This window comes from Phytophthora cinnamomi (assembly GCF_018691715.1).
Source record: "Phytophthora cinnamomi strain GKB4 chromosome Unknown Contig37, whole genome shotgun sequence".
In the NCBI taxonomy this organism is placed as follows: domain Eukaryota; phylum Oomycota; class Peronosporomycetes; order Peronosporales; family Peronosporaceae; genus Phytophthora; species Phytophthora cinnamomi.
In genome coordinates, this window is record NW_027150970.1 from 413,198 (window position 1) to 430,365 (window position 17,168).

The window sequence follows — 17,168 nt, forward strand, 5'->3', positions numbered from 1 at the left end:
GATCCGGAGATAGACTGGATGAAGCGCACGCTCGTGCGCTTCGGACGCGACAGCGGAACAGAGAGCGATGGCCCTGTTACCGCAGCGCGCGCACCAGCAGGTGCGCGCGGCTCACCAGTCGAGACAGCGCTTTATGCTGCTGTCCCGGAGTGCCCAAGAAGTGCGCGAGGGCGCGCACAAGTGAGACCCACGTCGGCAATGCTGCCGACGTCGGAAGAAAAAGATGTGTTGGTTCCGGGAACCAACACCCACGTTCAAGCGTGTAAGGGACAGTCCCTGACCCGAAGCGGTCAGGTCGACAACGACGCGTCGGCTCCGGGAGCCGACGCACCCTCGGTCATGAGGGGCTCCGCCAATGAATGGCGTCGAGGTGACGAAGGCGTGTCAACTCCGGGAGTTGACGCTGCAAACAGTGCGGACGGTTGCAAACGTCCCGTTCTGACGCAATGTGCGTGCTGTCGTGCAGCCGGGCTGCACGATGAAGCGCCATGCGATCAAGCCGGGCTTGATATCGCGAGCCCGCAGATAGGGTCTGTCGACGAAGGAACACATTACCGTGCAGCCGAGCTGCACGAAGGAACATGCGGTCAAGCCGGGCTTAATACCGCGCGCCCGCGGACAGAGTCCGCCGGCGAACAACTGTCCACGGCCGGGCCTGGACCAGAAGAACAACTGTGCGGAGCCGGGCTCCGCACAACAAGAAGACGGCGCAAGCGGAGAACCCTGCGCAAGTCTCGGTCCGGGACCGAGACGCAACAAGAGCAGTCTGCTGGGCAGACAGAGGCGGTGACGCAGGGCGTCGGGGCGCTAAGCGTCTTGACGCGCACCGATACTGGATTCCAGTATCATGACATGGAACTCGCTAGTCCTCCGACGACGGCGTCGGAGTTGACTTCTCTTCCAGCCATGAGCTGGAAGCGCTTCACGCGCGACTTACACGATGGACGCATCGAGCAAGTCTGCGTTCTTTCGGACAGCGAAAGAACGGCGAGCGAGAGCGAAGAGCTGAGGCAGCTCTTCATGGGAAGTACCACTGAGAGTGAAGACACTCTCAGTGCGAAGACGAAGCGAGAGCGCTTCGAGGAACAAGGTTGGGACTCGCTGAAGTCGAGTCCCTATTACGAATTGTTGAGGGAGTACAAAGACATACTCCCGGAAGACATTCCTGCGGAGCTTCCGCAGGATAAGGGCATACAGCACGAGATTGATCTCGTGCCGGGCACGATATATTGCGTTACGCGGCAGTGGCCACTGCCGCGAGAGCAAGTCAAGGCGATCGACGACTTCTTTGAAAGTCGTCGCAAAGCAGGACAAGTGCGGGAATCGAAGTCCCCGCACAGTGCTCCGACGTTTTGTGTAAAAAAAAAAAACACAGGGCGGATGGCGCATCGTTCATGCCTACAATAAGCTGAACGATGCGACGGTACCGGCGCAGACGCCGATACCACGAAAAGATGTCATCATCGATTCGATGGCCGGGAGCACCGTTTACAGTGCTCTCGACTTGCGAGATGGATTCTATCAGATCCTAATGTGTGAGAGCGATATCCCTCTCACGGCAGTGAGCACGCCAAGCGGCATGCTCTGGGAATGGCTAGTGATGCCACAGGGGCTTAAGAATGCCCCTGCGACTTTCAACAGGTGCGTAATGCACTTGTTGCGCTCGGTGCGTGACTTCGCACCGAGCTACTTCGATGATGTGTTCATCCACAGCCGGGCTGTGGACGGGAAGCCCGACGTAGAGATGCACAGGGTGCATCTCCGGCAGCTACTTGAGCTTATGCGAAAGCATAAGCTCTACGCGAACCTGAAGAAGTGTATCTTCGAGGCGAGCGAGATACCCGTCCTCGGGTGTCTCGTAGGGAAGAGTGGTGTCCGCCCTGACCCAGAAAAGGTCAGAGTGATTAACGAATGGCCAACGCCTTCAAGTGTCAAGGAACTGAGGCAGTTCCTTGGCTTGGCCACGTACTTGTGCAAGTACGTGGAAGACTATGCGGGCAAGATTCGCCCGCTGTCACAACTTCTTAAGAAAGAAGCTGTGTGGAATTGGACAACCGATTGCCAAAAGGCATTCGATGCAGTCAAGCGGGGCTTGACTGAGGCACCGATCTTGGCAGTAGCCGACCAAGATCGTCCATTTCACGTCGTATGTGACGCATCCGACTTTGCAATCGGATGCGCATTGATGCAGCACGATCACGAGGGCCGTGATCGTGTCGTCTACTACCAATCGCGTCAGCTGAAGCCAGCTGAACGCAACTATCCGGTGCATGACAAGGAACTCCTTGCCATGAAGTATGCACTCGCAAAGTTCCGAGTGTATTTGCTTGGGAGTAGACCATTTGTGGTCTACACCGACCATGCTTCACTGCGTACCGCAGTGAAGTCGCCACACATTTCACAAAGAATGGCGAGATGGCTCTCATTCTTTGCGGAGTATAACTTCCGGGTCGAATACAAACCCGGAAGATTGAACGTGGTGGCCGACGCGTTATCACGTCGGCCGGACTATGCAGAAGCTGTTGACGTCAATGCCATTGACGCCATGCGATCGAGCAAACCCACATCATCTCTGTTGGATGATGTGAAGACCGCGTACGCGCACGACGCGGACGCGAAGCTCTTGCTGGCCTATGGCACAGCGCCTTCTGACAAGTCCCGTCAGAAGCTGCCCAAGCACCTTCGAGCGCGTGCACACCGCTTTCGTGTGCACGACGGACTACTGCTTTACAATGCAGTCGACGACAACGCGGACCGCGTTGTCGTGCCAAATGACCATGACCTGCGACTCAGGATCATGTACGAGTATCACGATGCCCCGACTGCGGGACATCTCGGACGAGAGAAGACATACGTCCTTCTCACGCGCGACTTCTACTGGCACCACCAGTATAAGTGGGTGCGCAAGTACATCCGTGCTTGCGAGGTATGCCAACGCGTAAAGCCTGCGCCATTCGCGCAGGCTCCACTGTAATCACTACCGACTCCGTCGGAGTGTTGGAAGTCCATGTCTTTGGATCTCATCTTTGGTCTTCCCCGGATAGCGGAGGGAACACCGGTGTTGTGGTCTTTGTAGACCGTTTCAGCAAGATGGTACATCTTGCTGCGGTGCCAGCAGAGGTGACCGCGAAGCAGACAGCCCGTCTGCTCGTCGACATGGTGTTCAAATACCATGGCATGCCGACCGACATTGTGTCGGACAGAGACCCGCGCTTCACAGCGCATCTGTGGCAAGAAGTGTTTACACTTCTTGGGAGCCAGCTTTCCATGTCGACTGCGGATCATCCGCAGACGGACGGTCAAACCGAGCGCGTGAATCGCGTGCTCGTCGATATGTTGAAGAGCTACGCTCACTCGTTCCAATACTGGAGCGAGTGCTTATCGATGGCAGAGTTTGCCATCAATAACTCAGTGCATGCCTCGACCGGGCATACACCGTTCTACGTGAATGCCATGCGGCATCCACGTCTACCGAGTTTACTCGGAGTGATGGCTCCCACTTTGGTGGGGAGGATCTACGACTGCAATACAGCAGCCGCAGAAACCGCTGACACTTGCACAGTGTCAGCTGCAACAACGAACAAACCATACGAGTCGCGCAAGGCGCAGACCTCCAACAACAAGGACACGACCACGGGTCTGCGCAGGGCGCAGACACCGCAAAGAACCACACAGAGGCCGGGCCTCTAGCGGAGAGCGAGCTGAATGACTTCAGCTCGGATGCAATCAGTTTCATCACCAAAAGACAAGCCGTGATTCGGTTTGTCCAAGACACTATAGCAGCTTCTGTTGATCAACAGAAGCTGAACGCAGACAATGCGGGCAGAGGCAACACAAATGAATTTAAAGTTGGTTCATTAGTTTTGTTAGCTACACAAAACCTGCCTAGACATGCAGTTTCGGATTTCGGAGCAAGCAAGCTTGTTCCGCGCTTCATCGGGCCGTTCACTGTGTTGGCACGGCACGGCAACGCATACACGCTAGACATACCGTCTAGCATGCGCCTCCATCCGACCTTTTACATCGGACGGCTGAAGCCATACCGGCAGCACGAGCCATCTAGCTCGGCTGACCCGAAGCCTCGGCAGGAGCCGAGGCAGAAGCGGAGGACTTGGCCTCGGCGACGAGCAACCTCTCCTCCAGCGCGCGGACGCGCTGGAGCAACCCCTTCATCTGGGTCCCCAACTCGACCTGGATATTCGAGGTGGTCTGTGAGACCGCCGCGACTTGGGCCTTCTGGTTCGCCAGCTCCTGTTTCAGGCCGGCGAACCTAGCGCCCTGCAGACGCTCCACGACGGTCACCCGGTCGTGGAGAGGCGCATACTGATCAGCCCGGGGCTGATCATACCCGGGTCGTGTTCCCACCCCCGCCACCGCCGATCCGTGACGCCCGCGGCTCAACCCGCTGGATTGTTGAGCGGATTGTTGACCATAGTATCCCGAAAACGAACCCTCAAGGGGCTCGTTTTCGTATTCGTTGGAGAGGATTTCCTCCCCATCGAGATACATGGGAGCCGCGGAACGTCTTGCTGGAGGACGTTCCGGAAATGGTGAGGGCGTACGAAGAGCAGTACGCGCTGGCGCAGCGGAAGTAACACGAGCGCTGCGATCATCGCTAGCGCCCGAACCCTCACGTGCTAAGAACTTAGCAAGGAGCTCTTTGAGACTCTCGGGCACACGGAACGACGTGTACCCGTTCAGGTCGCGGTCGCTCAAGCGGACCGCGCCTGGGAAGCACTTCGTGCACTGAAAGCCCTCGGGCACAGCGCACGGCACATTTGCCTCCTCAGCAGCAACATGAAGTTGCTCCAACTTTCCACGCTTCGAGTACGTCTCGAAGCGATCACGCGCTTGCTTAATCCGATCACGGTAAACACTCGGCCTCTTGTTGAAGTTATCAACAAAGGCGTTCCAACTTTGACAAAGTGCCTGCCACTCGGGCACTTTGCTGCGAGAAGATGTCTTCTTGCTTTGAAACCATCGGAGCTCATGAAAGAGTCCGATGTAGTAATCGCGCCTTTGATGCGTCTCCGCATCAAAGTGCAGCTCAGCAGCCACAGCGTCATCTTTGATGGCGCTGCATACGTACAGCGGTATCTCATTCGGAGGTACCGAGTTCCCATACCGGTCCGCGATCTCGGACGCGGACGGCATCCATGGATCGCGCGCTGCAGGCGCAGCGCGCGGAGAGCCTTGAGCTTTAACATCACGCGCTGCAGCAGCAGCGCGCGGAGTACTGAGAGCCCCAGCGGAAGCGAGTGGGGTATCGCTCTCAGTACGCGAACGCTTCGAACTCGAAGCGTCCGATTCGTCCCCTTCACGCGGGCGAACGTTCTTGGCGTGAGGGTCGAGCGATTCGCTCGACACTGAGTCTTTACGCTTTGAGGGCGAGTCCTCCTCGCCCTCCATGTCTTCATCGTCGTCGTCGAAGTCGACGACGTCGCCGTACTTCGCCTTCTGGCGTTCGAAGTAGTCATCGATGGAGAGATGACACTCCACCGCCTTCGGGCTCTTCTTCTGGGGCGCGCTCATCGTTGAATGAGCGCAGGTTTCTTCTCAAAACGCGGAGAAGTGACGTGCGGGGACCCCGCGCGTCTAACCTTAAGGGGGGGGATGGTGTACCAGGATTACACGCACAAGTGGCTACAAGCCACTTGTGATTTTAACAGATAGAATATCTGCTAAAAGTTTTAGATACTTCCTCACATTGGTGTAAGACACACCGATGGATACATTGAAGTGGACCACCACAGTGAGTGGTCCACACATACCCAAAGATCCTATTGGTAGAAAGCAGCATCTTTCTACCAATCAGAGTCATGCATATTAGCGGGGCTCTGACAGCCAGCCGCTGTCAACCCTTTCATAGATGATAAACAGTTTTTTAGCAGATTTTAGAGGAAGATCAATTTACAAGCAATACAGTTCTCATTTTACCTTAAACTAGCTACTTGGAGTCTTGTCTAAGTTAACTTATATTTGTGTACTCAAATATAATTAACCTAAGTAATTACTAAGTACTTACGCTTCCTCATACACGTTGCGCAACGTGTAAGCTAAAGTAGTGAGTCAAGTTAGACCCACTACAGCGAGCACACCACTCAATCATTTCGCAAAACGAAGAGAGCCGCACACACCCCACCATGGCCGCGCGTCGCGAGACTCGCAGCGACCACGAGGCCTTCCTGGTCCTCCTGCAAGGACGGAGCGCCGCGGAGAGGCAGCGGCTGATGGTGGAGTACCGCGTGTACCTGAACGGCGAGCGCGACAAGGGTGCTGACTTCGGTCAAAGCATACAGACCGCCGGTACTGCTGCTCACACAGCCGTGGCGTCAGCGGCCAGGCCGGCTACAGCACTTCGCCCTCGTCTTGTCCCAGCCCCACCACGGGGGAAGAACGCTTGCTACTTGGCCAAGTCCAAGAGACCCAAGGACCCGGACTTTGAAGCAGAGGCCGCCCCGCCGAAGAAAGCGCCGGGCAAGACGAAGATGACGAAGCGTCAGGAGGCAGCGATTCATCGGGCCGCAAAAATAGCGAAGGAGGCCAGAGCTCTTGCGCGAGCTGCGGGCACTGCTGCAGCACGCGCGGCGGCGAAGGAGATTAGTCGTGCGCGCATGTCTGAGGAGGAGAAGCGTGGCAATGATGCGCGACAAGCCGCGCTTTTGCAGCTGGAGCAAAAGAAAGCCGCGACCAAACGGAAGGTGGCGCCGAAGCCAAGCTCAACAGCAAAGCAGAAGCCTAAGAAGACGAGTCCCCATGTCGCAGATCCTGAAGACGAAGGTGATGCCGACGACGAGAGCGTTGCGTCTTCACCCGAAGTGACCAGGTATGGAATTGAGGTCATGCTGTATATACAACATCTACTCATGAGGTCATGTTGCATATTATGTTCTGGTTGTTACAGAGAGTATTCAGCAAGCGACGAGTCGGGCGCGTATGAAATTGGATCCGGTTCGCCGCAGCAAGTCGTTCGGTAAGCTGTTGAAGCTATGATGTATATACAACTTTTATATTGATTGATATGTTGTATACTTACATACACTACCTGACTGCTTCGTAGGTCGCTAAGTATGGCTTCAGCTGGTGATGAAGTGACTGGTCGCAATGTTGAGGCAGGGGACTCACCAATCCCCGATGCAGCTCCAGCCATTTGGTCGCTTGACGGCGAAGTGCTGGATTCTGACGTAGAAGGCAACACGGTTGTTTCTCCTCTCGTTCTCAAATGCTGAAATTAAGTCTGGGATCTGCCCCAACTTTTCAATGGGCTCCCATGTTGGTTCATCTTCACCCACCCACTCCACAAGAAATTGGGTGCGTCGTTTCCGCGTTCTTTTCCCAAGTAACCGGTTTACGAGCTGCCCGATGCTGCCATCCGCGAGTACGACGTCCTTGGGTCTGGAGAGTCGAGTTGGCATGTGGTAAGGCTTCAACGCCGACGTGTTGAAGACCGGATGGAGCTTGTTACCGGACTGGATGTTCAGCTCGTAGGCATGGTTGTGGATGCGGCGGACAACGCTGTAAGGTCCAATCTACTTCGGCCCCAACTTCGATGAATTTGGCAACCCTGTGTGTTTCGGGTCCAAATTCTGCGTGCTCAGGTACACACGATCGCTGACTTGGAATTCTTGCTCGTGCCGGTTGTGGTCGTATCCGTCTTTTATCCGTTCTTGGGCTTGTGCCAGAGCTTCACGACATCGCGAGAGTATTGCGGCCTGTTTCTCTCGGAATTCGGCTCCACGTTTGCTGGTGGGTTTCCCCTTCAGTTTCTCCGCGGACAATTGGAGAGGGTTCAAGGGAATATACCCCAGGTCGGCTTCGAAGGGAGACATCTTCGTGCTCGCATTCACGGTCGAGTTTACCGCAAACGCTGCGTTAGCGATGTGAAGATCCCTCCTAAGATCGTCCTGCTGAGGCCCGACAAAACTGCGAAGGTGTTTCTCCAGCGTCCGATTCATTCGTTCGGTCTGGCCGTCACCTTGCGCGCGATGAGCTACGGTCATGTTCAGCGTCGTTCCGATGGACTTGAAAACGTGTTGCCAGAAGGCAGACACGAACTTGCGATCTCGATCGGATACGATGCTTGTTGGCATTCCGTGATGTCGCCAGATGTGGTCGATGAACAAGCGAGCTACACCTTCTGCTGTTACCGTTTTCGCGGTCGGCACGAAGTGACATCTCTTGGTCAAGCGGTCGACAACTACCCAGATCGAGTCTACTTTGCTCATCGTGAGTGGTAGATCTGTGATGAAGTCCATGGAGATGGAACGCCATCTTTCATCTGGGATGCGGAGTGGTTCTAGCAGTCCTGGTGGTTTCGTCAATCGCGGCTTGTTTCGTCGACATGGCTCACAGTCTGCAATGTACTTTTGGATCGACTTGAACATCTTGGACCAGTACCAATTTCGCGCTAGCGTTAAATACGTACGCTCTGCACCGGGGTGGTCGCCGTAGTTGGACTCGTGGCATTCGCCGATGATACGTTGACGAAGCTTCAGCGAGTTCGGGACTACGAGCCGAGGAACATCATCCACTGGAGATTGATACCACAACAGGTCCTTTGCTTTGGTGTAATGCCTGTACTTCTTCCGCTGCTGCTTGGATTTCCGGTGGTTCTCCGATTCTGCACGATCGTTGATTGCTGCCAAGATCGCTCGGATCTCGTGGTCTTTCGCGTACTCTGCTTTGATATCCTTGACCAGATCGCCATCCGTTGTTACTTCCGTTATCTCCAGCTGGAATGAGGTGTCGTCGAAGCTGGTGACGCTTAAGTCATGGAAGAACTTCGTATCTGGCTGCAAGTCTGGTCGTCTGCTCAAGGCATCTGCAATACCGTTCTTCGCGCCTGGTAGATAGGAGAACGTGGGCTGGTACTCGGCGAGGATGTCATACCATCGCGCAAGACGACAATTTGCTATCTTTTGGGTAAAGAGTCCTTCGAGACTCTTGTGATCCGTCTCGACGATCGGTGGTTTGTCCAAGCAGTATATCCGGAAAGCAGCAAGAGCATGAACAATGGCTAAGAGTTCCTGCTGCTGCGTCGGATAGTTCAGCTCTGCTGACATCATCTTCCTGCTGGTGTAAGCGATCGGCCGCTCTACACCGCCGACGACTTGAAACAAAACTCCTCCGACAGCAAACTTGCTAGCGTCTGTGCGAAGATGCATGGGCAAGGTGAAGTCTGGCAGATGCAATACCGGTGGGTTGCAAAGCTGTCGCTTCAGCTCCTTGAAATTCTTCAACTGCTCGTCATCGAAGTGAATCTTCGCATTGCGCTTGTTTTTTTTCTTGAGGTAAACATGCTAGCTGTCAGCGTAGCGAAGGCAGGACAGAAGCGCTGAACGTAACCAGCTAAACCAAGGAAGCTGTGAGGCTCCTCTTGCGTTCTCGGTACGGGCCAGTCCTTGATGGACTGTACCTTGTCAGGATCCATGCGTACACCATTCCGTCCGATGAAATCTCCAAGGCAAGGAATCTCGTCTGTGCAGAAGACACACTTGGAGAGCTTGACGTACAGCTTATTGTCGCGTAAGATGTCCAACGTCATTCGGAGCGCTTCCAAGTGCTCTTCGATCCGCGGCGACTTCGTGAAGATGTAAATGTCGTCGTAGAACGACTTCGTGTTCTCCATCCCACGAAACATCTTCGAAGTCAAGCGATGCATTGTTGCTGGCGCATTACAGACTCCCATGGGTAGCACAAGATATTCCCAGAGTCCGTTTGGCGCTTGAAATGCCGTGAACTTGATGGCTTCCTCTCGCATGCGGACTTGGTAATACGCTGACATCAAATCCGTCGTCGAAAACCAGTATGCTCCCGCCATTGCGTCCAGGATGTCTTCTTTCCTTGTCATCGGGATACTTTGGCGAATTGTGTTGGAATTCAAGTACCGATAGTCATGAACAATCCGCCATCCGACTGGCTTCCGGACACAGAACGTTGGCGCGGCGTGTGGGCTGATGCTTGGCCTGATGAGTTTCTTCTTCACCATGTCTTCAACCCAGAGCACGATCTCGCGTTGTTGCGCAGGCGACTGCCGCCACTGTTGTCGATACATAGCAAGATTTGGGTCTTTCACGTCAATCCGGTGCTCGATTTCTCGCTTCTCTGGAAGACCCTCAGGGAGTTCGGGACGGAACACCGTGTCCTTATACTCCGTCAACAGGTCAAAAGCTGGGTTTGACCGGAAACTCTCCCAATCTATTTCCAGATAACGTTGCGCCTTCGCTGTTCCGACATTGTCGGGTTGGTCACGCCGTTCCAGCGAGCGTGCGACATTCTTGATCATGTCGTTCGTCAGAACCAACATGAAGTCTGGTTCCTCTGGAGTCTTCGTCTTGATCCTCAAGAACTTCCGAAGTTTTTTCGCGTGATGAATTTGGTCTGCACACCGCTTTCATCTACAACACCCATCATGAACATCTTGTCTACGATGGTGTCTTTTCCCCGGACGTTGTTGCTTTCTAATAGCACTCCGTCCTTATTTGAAGACGACCTCTCGCCATCTTCTAGCGTCGGACCTCCGCCGACTGAAGCTTCTTCTTGTTGTTCGCAAACAACACTTGGGGCGCTACTCAACGCAGCATCACGAACAAGGTTGGCTGGTGACTTCACATCCGTTTCCAGCGCGACGCCTCGACAGGAATCGGGTCTTTTCGCCGACAGGCCTTTCGCCTCGACAGATCTCCGAAGCCCGGAGGCATTCATCGGTCCGCTTTCATCTATCGGTACGCCGACCTCACTTGCTCGCTTGGCTCGCTGAGTCTCAGCTGTGGTTCCTTGGATCTTGTGATTTCTCCAGTTCACGTTTGGCTGCATATCCTCGAAGAATGGAATTCCTAGGATGCAGTCAAACTCGTCGGGGATATCATAGACGACGGCGACGCACTCGTACGCCTTGTCTAATCCCGTAAATACGGTGTTTAGTAGCAACACTTCCAGTGCAGCTTCGATGATTTGATTAACTCCAAGTTTGACACGGATGTTCTTGTCTTTGAACTTGGTGGTCTTGAGCCGATGCTCGTTGACCCATCTTCTCGACACGTAGATGGTGGTAGCACCACTATCGAGCAACATGCTATGTGTCTTGATGCGCGTGTTGTTCACGGTGATTTCTCCCGATACGATGAACAGTGGACGCGACTTGTACACCAGAGGGTTTTCGCACAGAAGGTTAAGGCTGATATTATCAAGCTTAACTGTTCCAGCTACCTTCTCGACCACGCCAGGACCCTCATGCACTGACGCGGTTTGTCGTTTCCCTGCTTGGCTTGTTCCCTCTTCCAAGCGAAACAATCGGCCTTGATGTGGCCGGGCTTCTTGCAGAAGAAACACGTCTTGTCATCCGAGCGTCTGGGTTTCGATCTCGGCTTGAAGCGGCCTTTCCCGCGGAAAGGTTTCCCTTTCGAGCGCTTGTCTTGGCGTGTATCGTTGTCGCTCCGCTCCTTAGTCTTGGCTTGGTGAACTTGACGGTCGCGCACCTCTTCCACCAAGTGGGTTACCTCGTACTTGACCGCCAGATCCATGGCGTCGCTCAGCGTCTCGGGGTTCTCGAGCTTGACGTAGCTGCGCGTCCGGGGCTTGAGCCCGTTCGCGTAGTTCAAGACTTGGTCGAGCACGCTCATACCTTCCACGCGGAAGATGAGTGCTGAGTAATCGCTGTTGTACGTCTCGATGTCTGCTGTTTGCTTGAGGCGTTGAAGCCTCTCGCGGAGTACCGACTGGTAGTTCGACGCCTCGAAATGTTGAAGCACATGCTCACGGAAAATCCCCCACGTGTGCTCCTCGTTTCGGGTCGTCGACGACCAGCGGAGAAACCAGCCGATGCCGGCTTTTCCATCGCTGATCCAGCGATGCCTGGAAGGCGTGTGCTCGCGTCTTCGATCGCGACGCCGTTGATTCGGCACGCGTTCTCCACTTGAAAGACCCACTCCCTCACGTCTTCCCCTCGCTTCCCCGTGAACTTGGGCAGATGGCTGGTGACCTTCGAGCGGTCCGCCATCGCTTGGGTGAGTCGATCGATCTCCGCCCGAAGTTGGGCGTTCGTCAGAGGCATGGGCTTCAAAGGGGCTGGTACCAACAAGTGCTACCAGTTTATCCGTTGCTCGGAGGACTTTGGGGGAGGGTGGCTGAAAGAGAAGTGCCGTCCCCCGCAGTTCAGGCAGATGGAGGCCACGTGGCCTCCACAGCTACCCTACATCTGCCTTTATATTAGATTAACTATTTGCATACAATATCCTAGTCTGATACTATACCTTCTCGTATCCGGTCATCCGGATACAGTAGAAGTCAGGGATACCAAACCCGTGGCCGATCTCGTGAGCGACGATCACCGTCTGATCCTGGCTAAGGGTGGCCAGCATGTTCTCAGCGTTCACGCGCTGACCCCAGTCGCCACCGGCACCGCCATCCATGTGTTGCGTTGGCCAGAGCAGCGTGTCGAACGGCGTGCCCTCACACGCGCTCGTGTCCGAGCTCTTGGCCTGGTCCTGGTACTTGTAGCAGGCAGTCAGGCACTGCGGGGCACCATCGTCGTCCTTGTCGCTCGTGTAATTTTTGCCGAGAGTCGTCGGACCACTCGAAAAGAGAGGCGTCGCGCGCCGCCCAGCCAACGATTTTCACGTCGATCTCGTTGTACGGCCAGCAGTCGTAGTCGATAAGCCACTGGTTCCACGCCTTGAATTGGCGCTTCAGCATGACCTCGAACCTCGACACGTCGCTCTTGGAGAGCTTGTCCATGCTGTCCCAGCGGACACAGTAGTTGAGCGATCCCTTGTTCGTCACGAGCTGGTCGAAGATGACGTTGTTGAAGGTCGGCACGTATTTGCTCATATGCTCCGTCCAGATCCAGTCGATCGATTTAGTCGGGACGTAGGCGTTTGGCTTGCCCACCACGCACTTGTTGCTGCCCGACGTGATGTCGCCGAACGTGGCGCCTCCGGTGGTGACATTGGCGGCAGAGCAGCCGAGACGATCGGTGACGCGGCGAGGCCAACGATGGCAACGGCGGCGAGGACGCGGCGAGGGGAGGACGATGAGTTGGACGAGGACGGCATCGTGTGGATGAATGTTGTTGGTTGGTTGCTGTGGAAAGCAAATTGGAAAGTGAAAACTCGCTGCAAACGCACTGAGTTTCCGAATTCGTCGAAATAGCAGTATTAATACCAGCGGTACTGTACTGCTTCTGGTAAGCAAGGCTGTTGGCAGGAAGCTTATCCAACGTGCACGTCAAATAGGATGACGCGCGATTTGCAAGAGCTTCTACTGATGTATTTTGCGCCTGGCGACTTCAATCTGCAGCGAATAACTCCACACACGAACACTTTCCACAACCACAGCTGCGCTTGACGTACGGACGATTTTATAGTTGTCTTTTGTCCTAGTGGTTGTAGTTTTCGCCCGGGTCGTCAATATGCGTCACGATTCGTGACTCACGAAACCCTGCGCTTTCCTGAAGATCAGATTATTGAATTGGCTCGGTGTGTTATGGGCTGCTCGCCGGTGCATTACATTGTTTGTAGTGATATGGCGGTAATCACCCGACTTTGAGCTGCAAGCACGAAATTCGTTACGGTGATCTGCTATCGGGCCACACACGGACGATTCTGGATGCACGTCTGTACATGCACTCGGTATCACCGAACACGTGGTGGTGTGGCTTCAGCGCTCTTACGAACAGCAAGTAATATCTGTGCACCCTACTGCAATCGGTGCGGAATCGCACTCCTTTTGCAAAATGAGCGACTGCTTTTACTTATTTAATTTTAAATAAAAATTGAGCAGTGCCAGCCCGTGACGAGCGTGGTCGGCTTGGGCCAACGTATCCTACTTCTCACCATTTCGATTGCAGATTGCAATTTGCAGTCACACTTGTCCACGTAGGACGTGCTAATTTTGCTTATTAGCGTTCATTTTACGTGGTACACACAATACACACAATATAGCGTAGTGCACACGAGATTAGTGTTAAAAGGCATCCACCAATCACAGCGCGCCCAGTAGAGCCACACAAAGCCAGACAGATCACACACAAACCAGCAGCTCCAGCCAGCGAACACCATGGTCAACGCCGCCGCCGACGCCAAGAAGAAGTGCGTGCATGCCCCGCCCCCTCCCTCTTCCCTCTGATTCCAACCGACCACTTTACACACTAATTTCTACTCTCCTCCTCCGCAGCGAGGGCAACGAGGCCTTCAAGCAGCAGGACTACCCGACCGCTGTGGCCAAGTACACGGAGGCCGTGGAGATCGACGCGACCAACCACGTCTACTTCTCCAACCGCAGGTGCGTCCTCCTTGTATTGGAAGGAACTGCGGGGGGTGATCACGCAATAGAAAATCACTCCCCCCGGCTCTCTCTCTCTCCCGCCAACAAGTTTCCTTTCGACACTGACGTCACCCGACTTGCTCTACCCACACTACACAGTGCTGCGTACTCTGGCTGGGGCAAGTTCCAGGAGGCCGCGGACGATGCCGCCGAGTGCGTCCGCCTGAACCCTCAGTTCGTCAAGGGTACGTGGCGTTATCAGACGATAACTCACTCGAAGCTGTTTCGGCGGTACCTACAGCGCTAAGCGCTCTGGGCCAAGAGTTATCAAGACATTTTTTGATTTTGTTGAAGTTGCTGAAGCTGATTAAAATGTACGGTACCATGTTGCAGGCTACCACCGCCACGGTGTGGCGCTCAAGGGTCTGAAGAAGTACGACGAGGCTCTTGCCACGCTGCGCGCCGGCCAGCGCGTTGACTTCAACAACGCCGACTTGAACCGCCTGGTGACGGAGATCGAGCCGCTGCAGGCCCGCGCCGAGCAAGCCAAGCGCTCGGGCATGAACCCCGCCGAGCTGCTGAAGGAGCGCGGTAACGACGCGTTCAAGAGCGCCGCCTTCGAGAAGGCCATTGAGCTCTACGGCGAGGCGATCGAGTCCTGCAGCGACAAGCCCGGCTCGGCGCTGGCTTTGTCGTGCTACAACAACCGCGCGGCTTGCAACCAGCAGCTCAGCAACTTCTCCGGCGTGATCCGCGACTGCACGCACGTGCTTGAGTATGATGAGAAGAACCAGAAGGCGCTTCTGCGTCGTGCGCTGGCCTACGAAGGCCTGGAGCGCTACCGTCTGGCCCTGCAGGACATTCGTGCTCTGCTTGCCATCAACCCCTCGATCGAGGTACGTTTGGATTGGAGTTTGATACTTGCGTCGCGTTGACTTTTTGTACTAACTTGATGCATGTTGTTCGATCAGATTGCCAACAAGGCCCAGCACCGTCTCAGCAACTACGTTCGTCAGCTGAAGCAGAACAACTAATTGCATTGAGATCGGAGACTGTCTTAAGCAACGCGCGCTTCCAGTCCCATGAAAAATTATGGGTTAAGCTGCGAAGACTCGGAGCGTATGGGGGTTGATCAACTAAGCCGGAACACCGACGGAGCTAACGACCAGTAGAGGAAGGCCTGTTACCCGACAATGGGAAGGTGAGAGCATGTGATGGATAACAGGCAGACCGTTGGATTTCTTTCGTATTCGTAGGCGTTGCTTGTGCTTTTTGATGATGACTGAAAACTATTTTTCTAGACGAAGTTCACGCATGATTCTTTCGTCTCCGAGTGATGTATGGAAGTTTGGTTGCACTCGTTGGGCTTGATGCTGGGGTGATCATGAAAGACGACGAGTTCCTCATTGGCCTGATTGGATCCTCGTATTCGTGCAACGGCTGGTGAACTGGCGTGATTTCCAGCATTTTACGGCTTGACTTCAGCGGTAAGTATGTCGAATCTTGCCTCCATGGCTGCTCGACTACTGGAGGTGGTGGTTGTTCACGTGTCATGTTCAAGTCGGGGGCGAAATAGGATTCGAATGTACGCGTCGGCGGCGATATGGTGTCTAGTTCATCAAACTGACTGAGGCTGGACTTTAGCGTCAGAAGACTGCTCGTACTGCTGCTATTGCTGCTATACCCGCTGTTGCTGTTGCTGTTGCTGTTGCCGCGCCATGACGGGAAACCTTTCCATTCGCCAGTGAATTTACGGGACGATGGTGAAAAGGAAACGGCATGCTGTGGTGCCCGAAGCATTGACGAGGCAAGGAGAGTCTCTTCGCCGTCGACGTTATCAGTCTGCGTATGTCGGCTTTTGGGTGAGGCCTTCTTTTTCTTCTTCACGGCAACGCGCAGCAGCGTCAAGTATCGTTGCCACTCGAGATCGTCTCCTGTATCGACTGCTTCATCCCGCAAGGCTCCCCCTCGTCGACCACTAGTCTGTGTGACTGACTCTACTACATCTTTGATGTTTCGATGCCCGAGTTGTAGTTCCAGCTCTTCTATTCTATGACGTGCTCGTTGCTGTTCGACTTCATTTTCGCTGCTGCGACTGCTGGTTTGTGTCTCTGATTCCTTGCCGGGTTTTATCTCCTTCCGATTCTGCAATTCTAGCTCAAGTTTTTCGAGCCGCTGCTGCAGTCGTTGATGCTCCTCTTTTCGCATGGTTTCAATGGCACTCTCGTCTCGTCGGGCACTTGTCTGCATCCCTGTATGAACCGGCAATTTTGTCTCTTTGAGCAGCCAAAGCTGCTGTATTTCCGCCTTCAGCTCGGTAAGTTCTTTTTGCAACCGCTGCTGCTCTTGCTTCATCTGCTCCAATTGCCGGTTCTCCTCAGCTCTCAGCTCCTCTTGTCGACGCTCTTCTGCTCTCTGTTTTTCTCGTTGTAGCCCTTCCTGCCGGCGTTTTGCAGCTTCTATCAAGGCCAAGAATCGCTTCCGTCGCTGGTACGCTCGAATTCGGCGTTGGATTTGTCTTACTGCGTGTTCTAGCCGTTGCTGCTCTTTCCGCTTCTCATCTTCTCGCCGCTGCATCTCTGCTTGGATTACAGCCATCAAGCGTTTTCGTCGTTGACGTGATCTCGTTTTCCGCTGTAGTCGACGGACAGCCTGATGGACTTGTTGTTGGACCCTTTCGATGAGCTCCCGGGCTTCGGGATGACTGCGAAGTGGATGCTGGGCGTACAACCGCTCGGTCGGTGCGTGAAAGTACCAAAGAGTTTTACCATATTCGTACGCTTGCCACCGACCATCTCCCATAATGTTTGTGTGTAGCTGCTGAAGTGGACCGCTCACGTGCGCTACCAGGTAGTGTTCGCGCTCAAAGTCCAATTGTTGGACAAGAAACAATTTCTTACGGCGGA

At 54.5% G+C, this 17,168-nt stretch overlaps 4 protein-coding genes across 4 annotated transcripts; 2 read left to right on the forward strand and 2 right to left on the reverse strand.

Annotated features, from left to right (window-relative positions):
- Positions 1-6,143: 6,143 nt before the first annotated feature.
- On the forward strand, positions 6,144-6,977 carry IUM83_11814 (M96 mating-specific protein family; the record flags this gene model as incomplete). The annotated part of the gene is made up of 2 exons (XM_067936397.1): positions 6,144-6,826; positions 6,905-6,977. 2 exons carry the CDS (start codon positions 6,144-6,146, stop codon positions 6,975-6,977), a joined length of 756 nt encoding a protein of 251 aa, XP_067792185.1.
- A 4,227-nt stretch (positions 6,978-11,204) lies between these two features.
- On the reverse strand, positions 11,205-12,052 carry IUM83_11815 (uncharacterized protein; the record flags this gene model as incomplete). The annotated part of the gene is made up of 2 exons (XM_067936398.1): positions 11,205-11,838; positions 11,928-12,052. 2 exons carry the CDS (start codon positions 12,050-12,052, stop codon positions 11,205-11,207), a joined length of 759 nt encoding a protein of 252 aa, XP_067792184.1.
- Positions 12,053-12,245: 193 nt separating this feature from the next.
- Positions 12,246-12,828, reverse strand: IUM83_11816 (neutral zinc metallopeptidase; the record flags this gene model as incomplete). Its single annotated transcript, XM_067936399.1, has 2 exons — positions 12,246-12,512; positions 12,610-12,828. 2 exons carry the CDS (start codon positions 12,826-12,828, stop codon positions 12,246-12,248), a joined length of 486 nt encoding a protein of 161 aa, XP_067792183.1.
- Positions 12,829-14,055: 1,227 nt separating this feature from the next.
- On the forward strand, positions 14,056-15,296 carry IUM83_11817 (Molecular co-chaperone STI1; the record flags this gene model as incomplete). Its single annotated transcript, XM_067936400.1, has 5 exons — positions 14,056-14,087; positions 14,173-14,280; positions 14,422-14,507; positions 14,656-15,158; positions 15,234-15,296. 5 exons carry the CDS (start codon positions 14,056-14,058, stop codon positions 15,294-15,296), a joined length of 792 nt encoding a protein of 263 aa, XP_067792182.1.
- Positions 15,297-17,168: the final 1,872 nt, after the last annotated feature.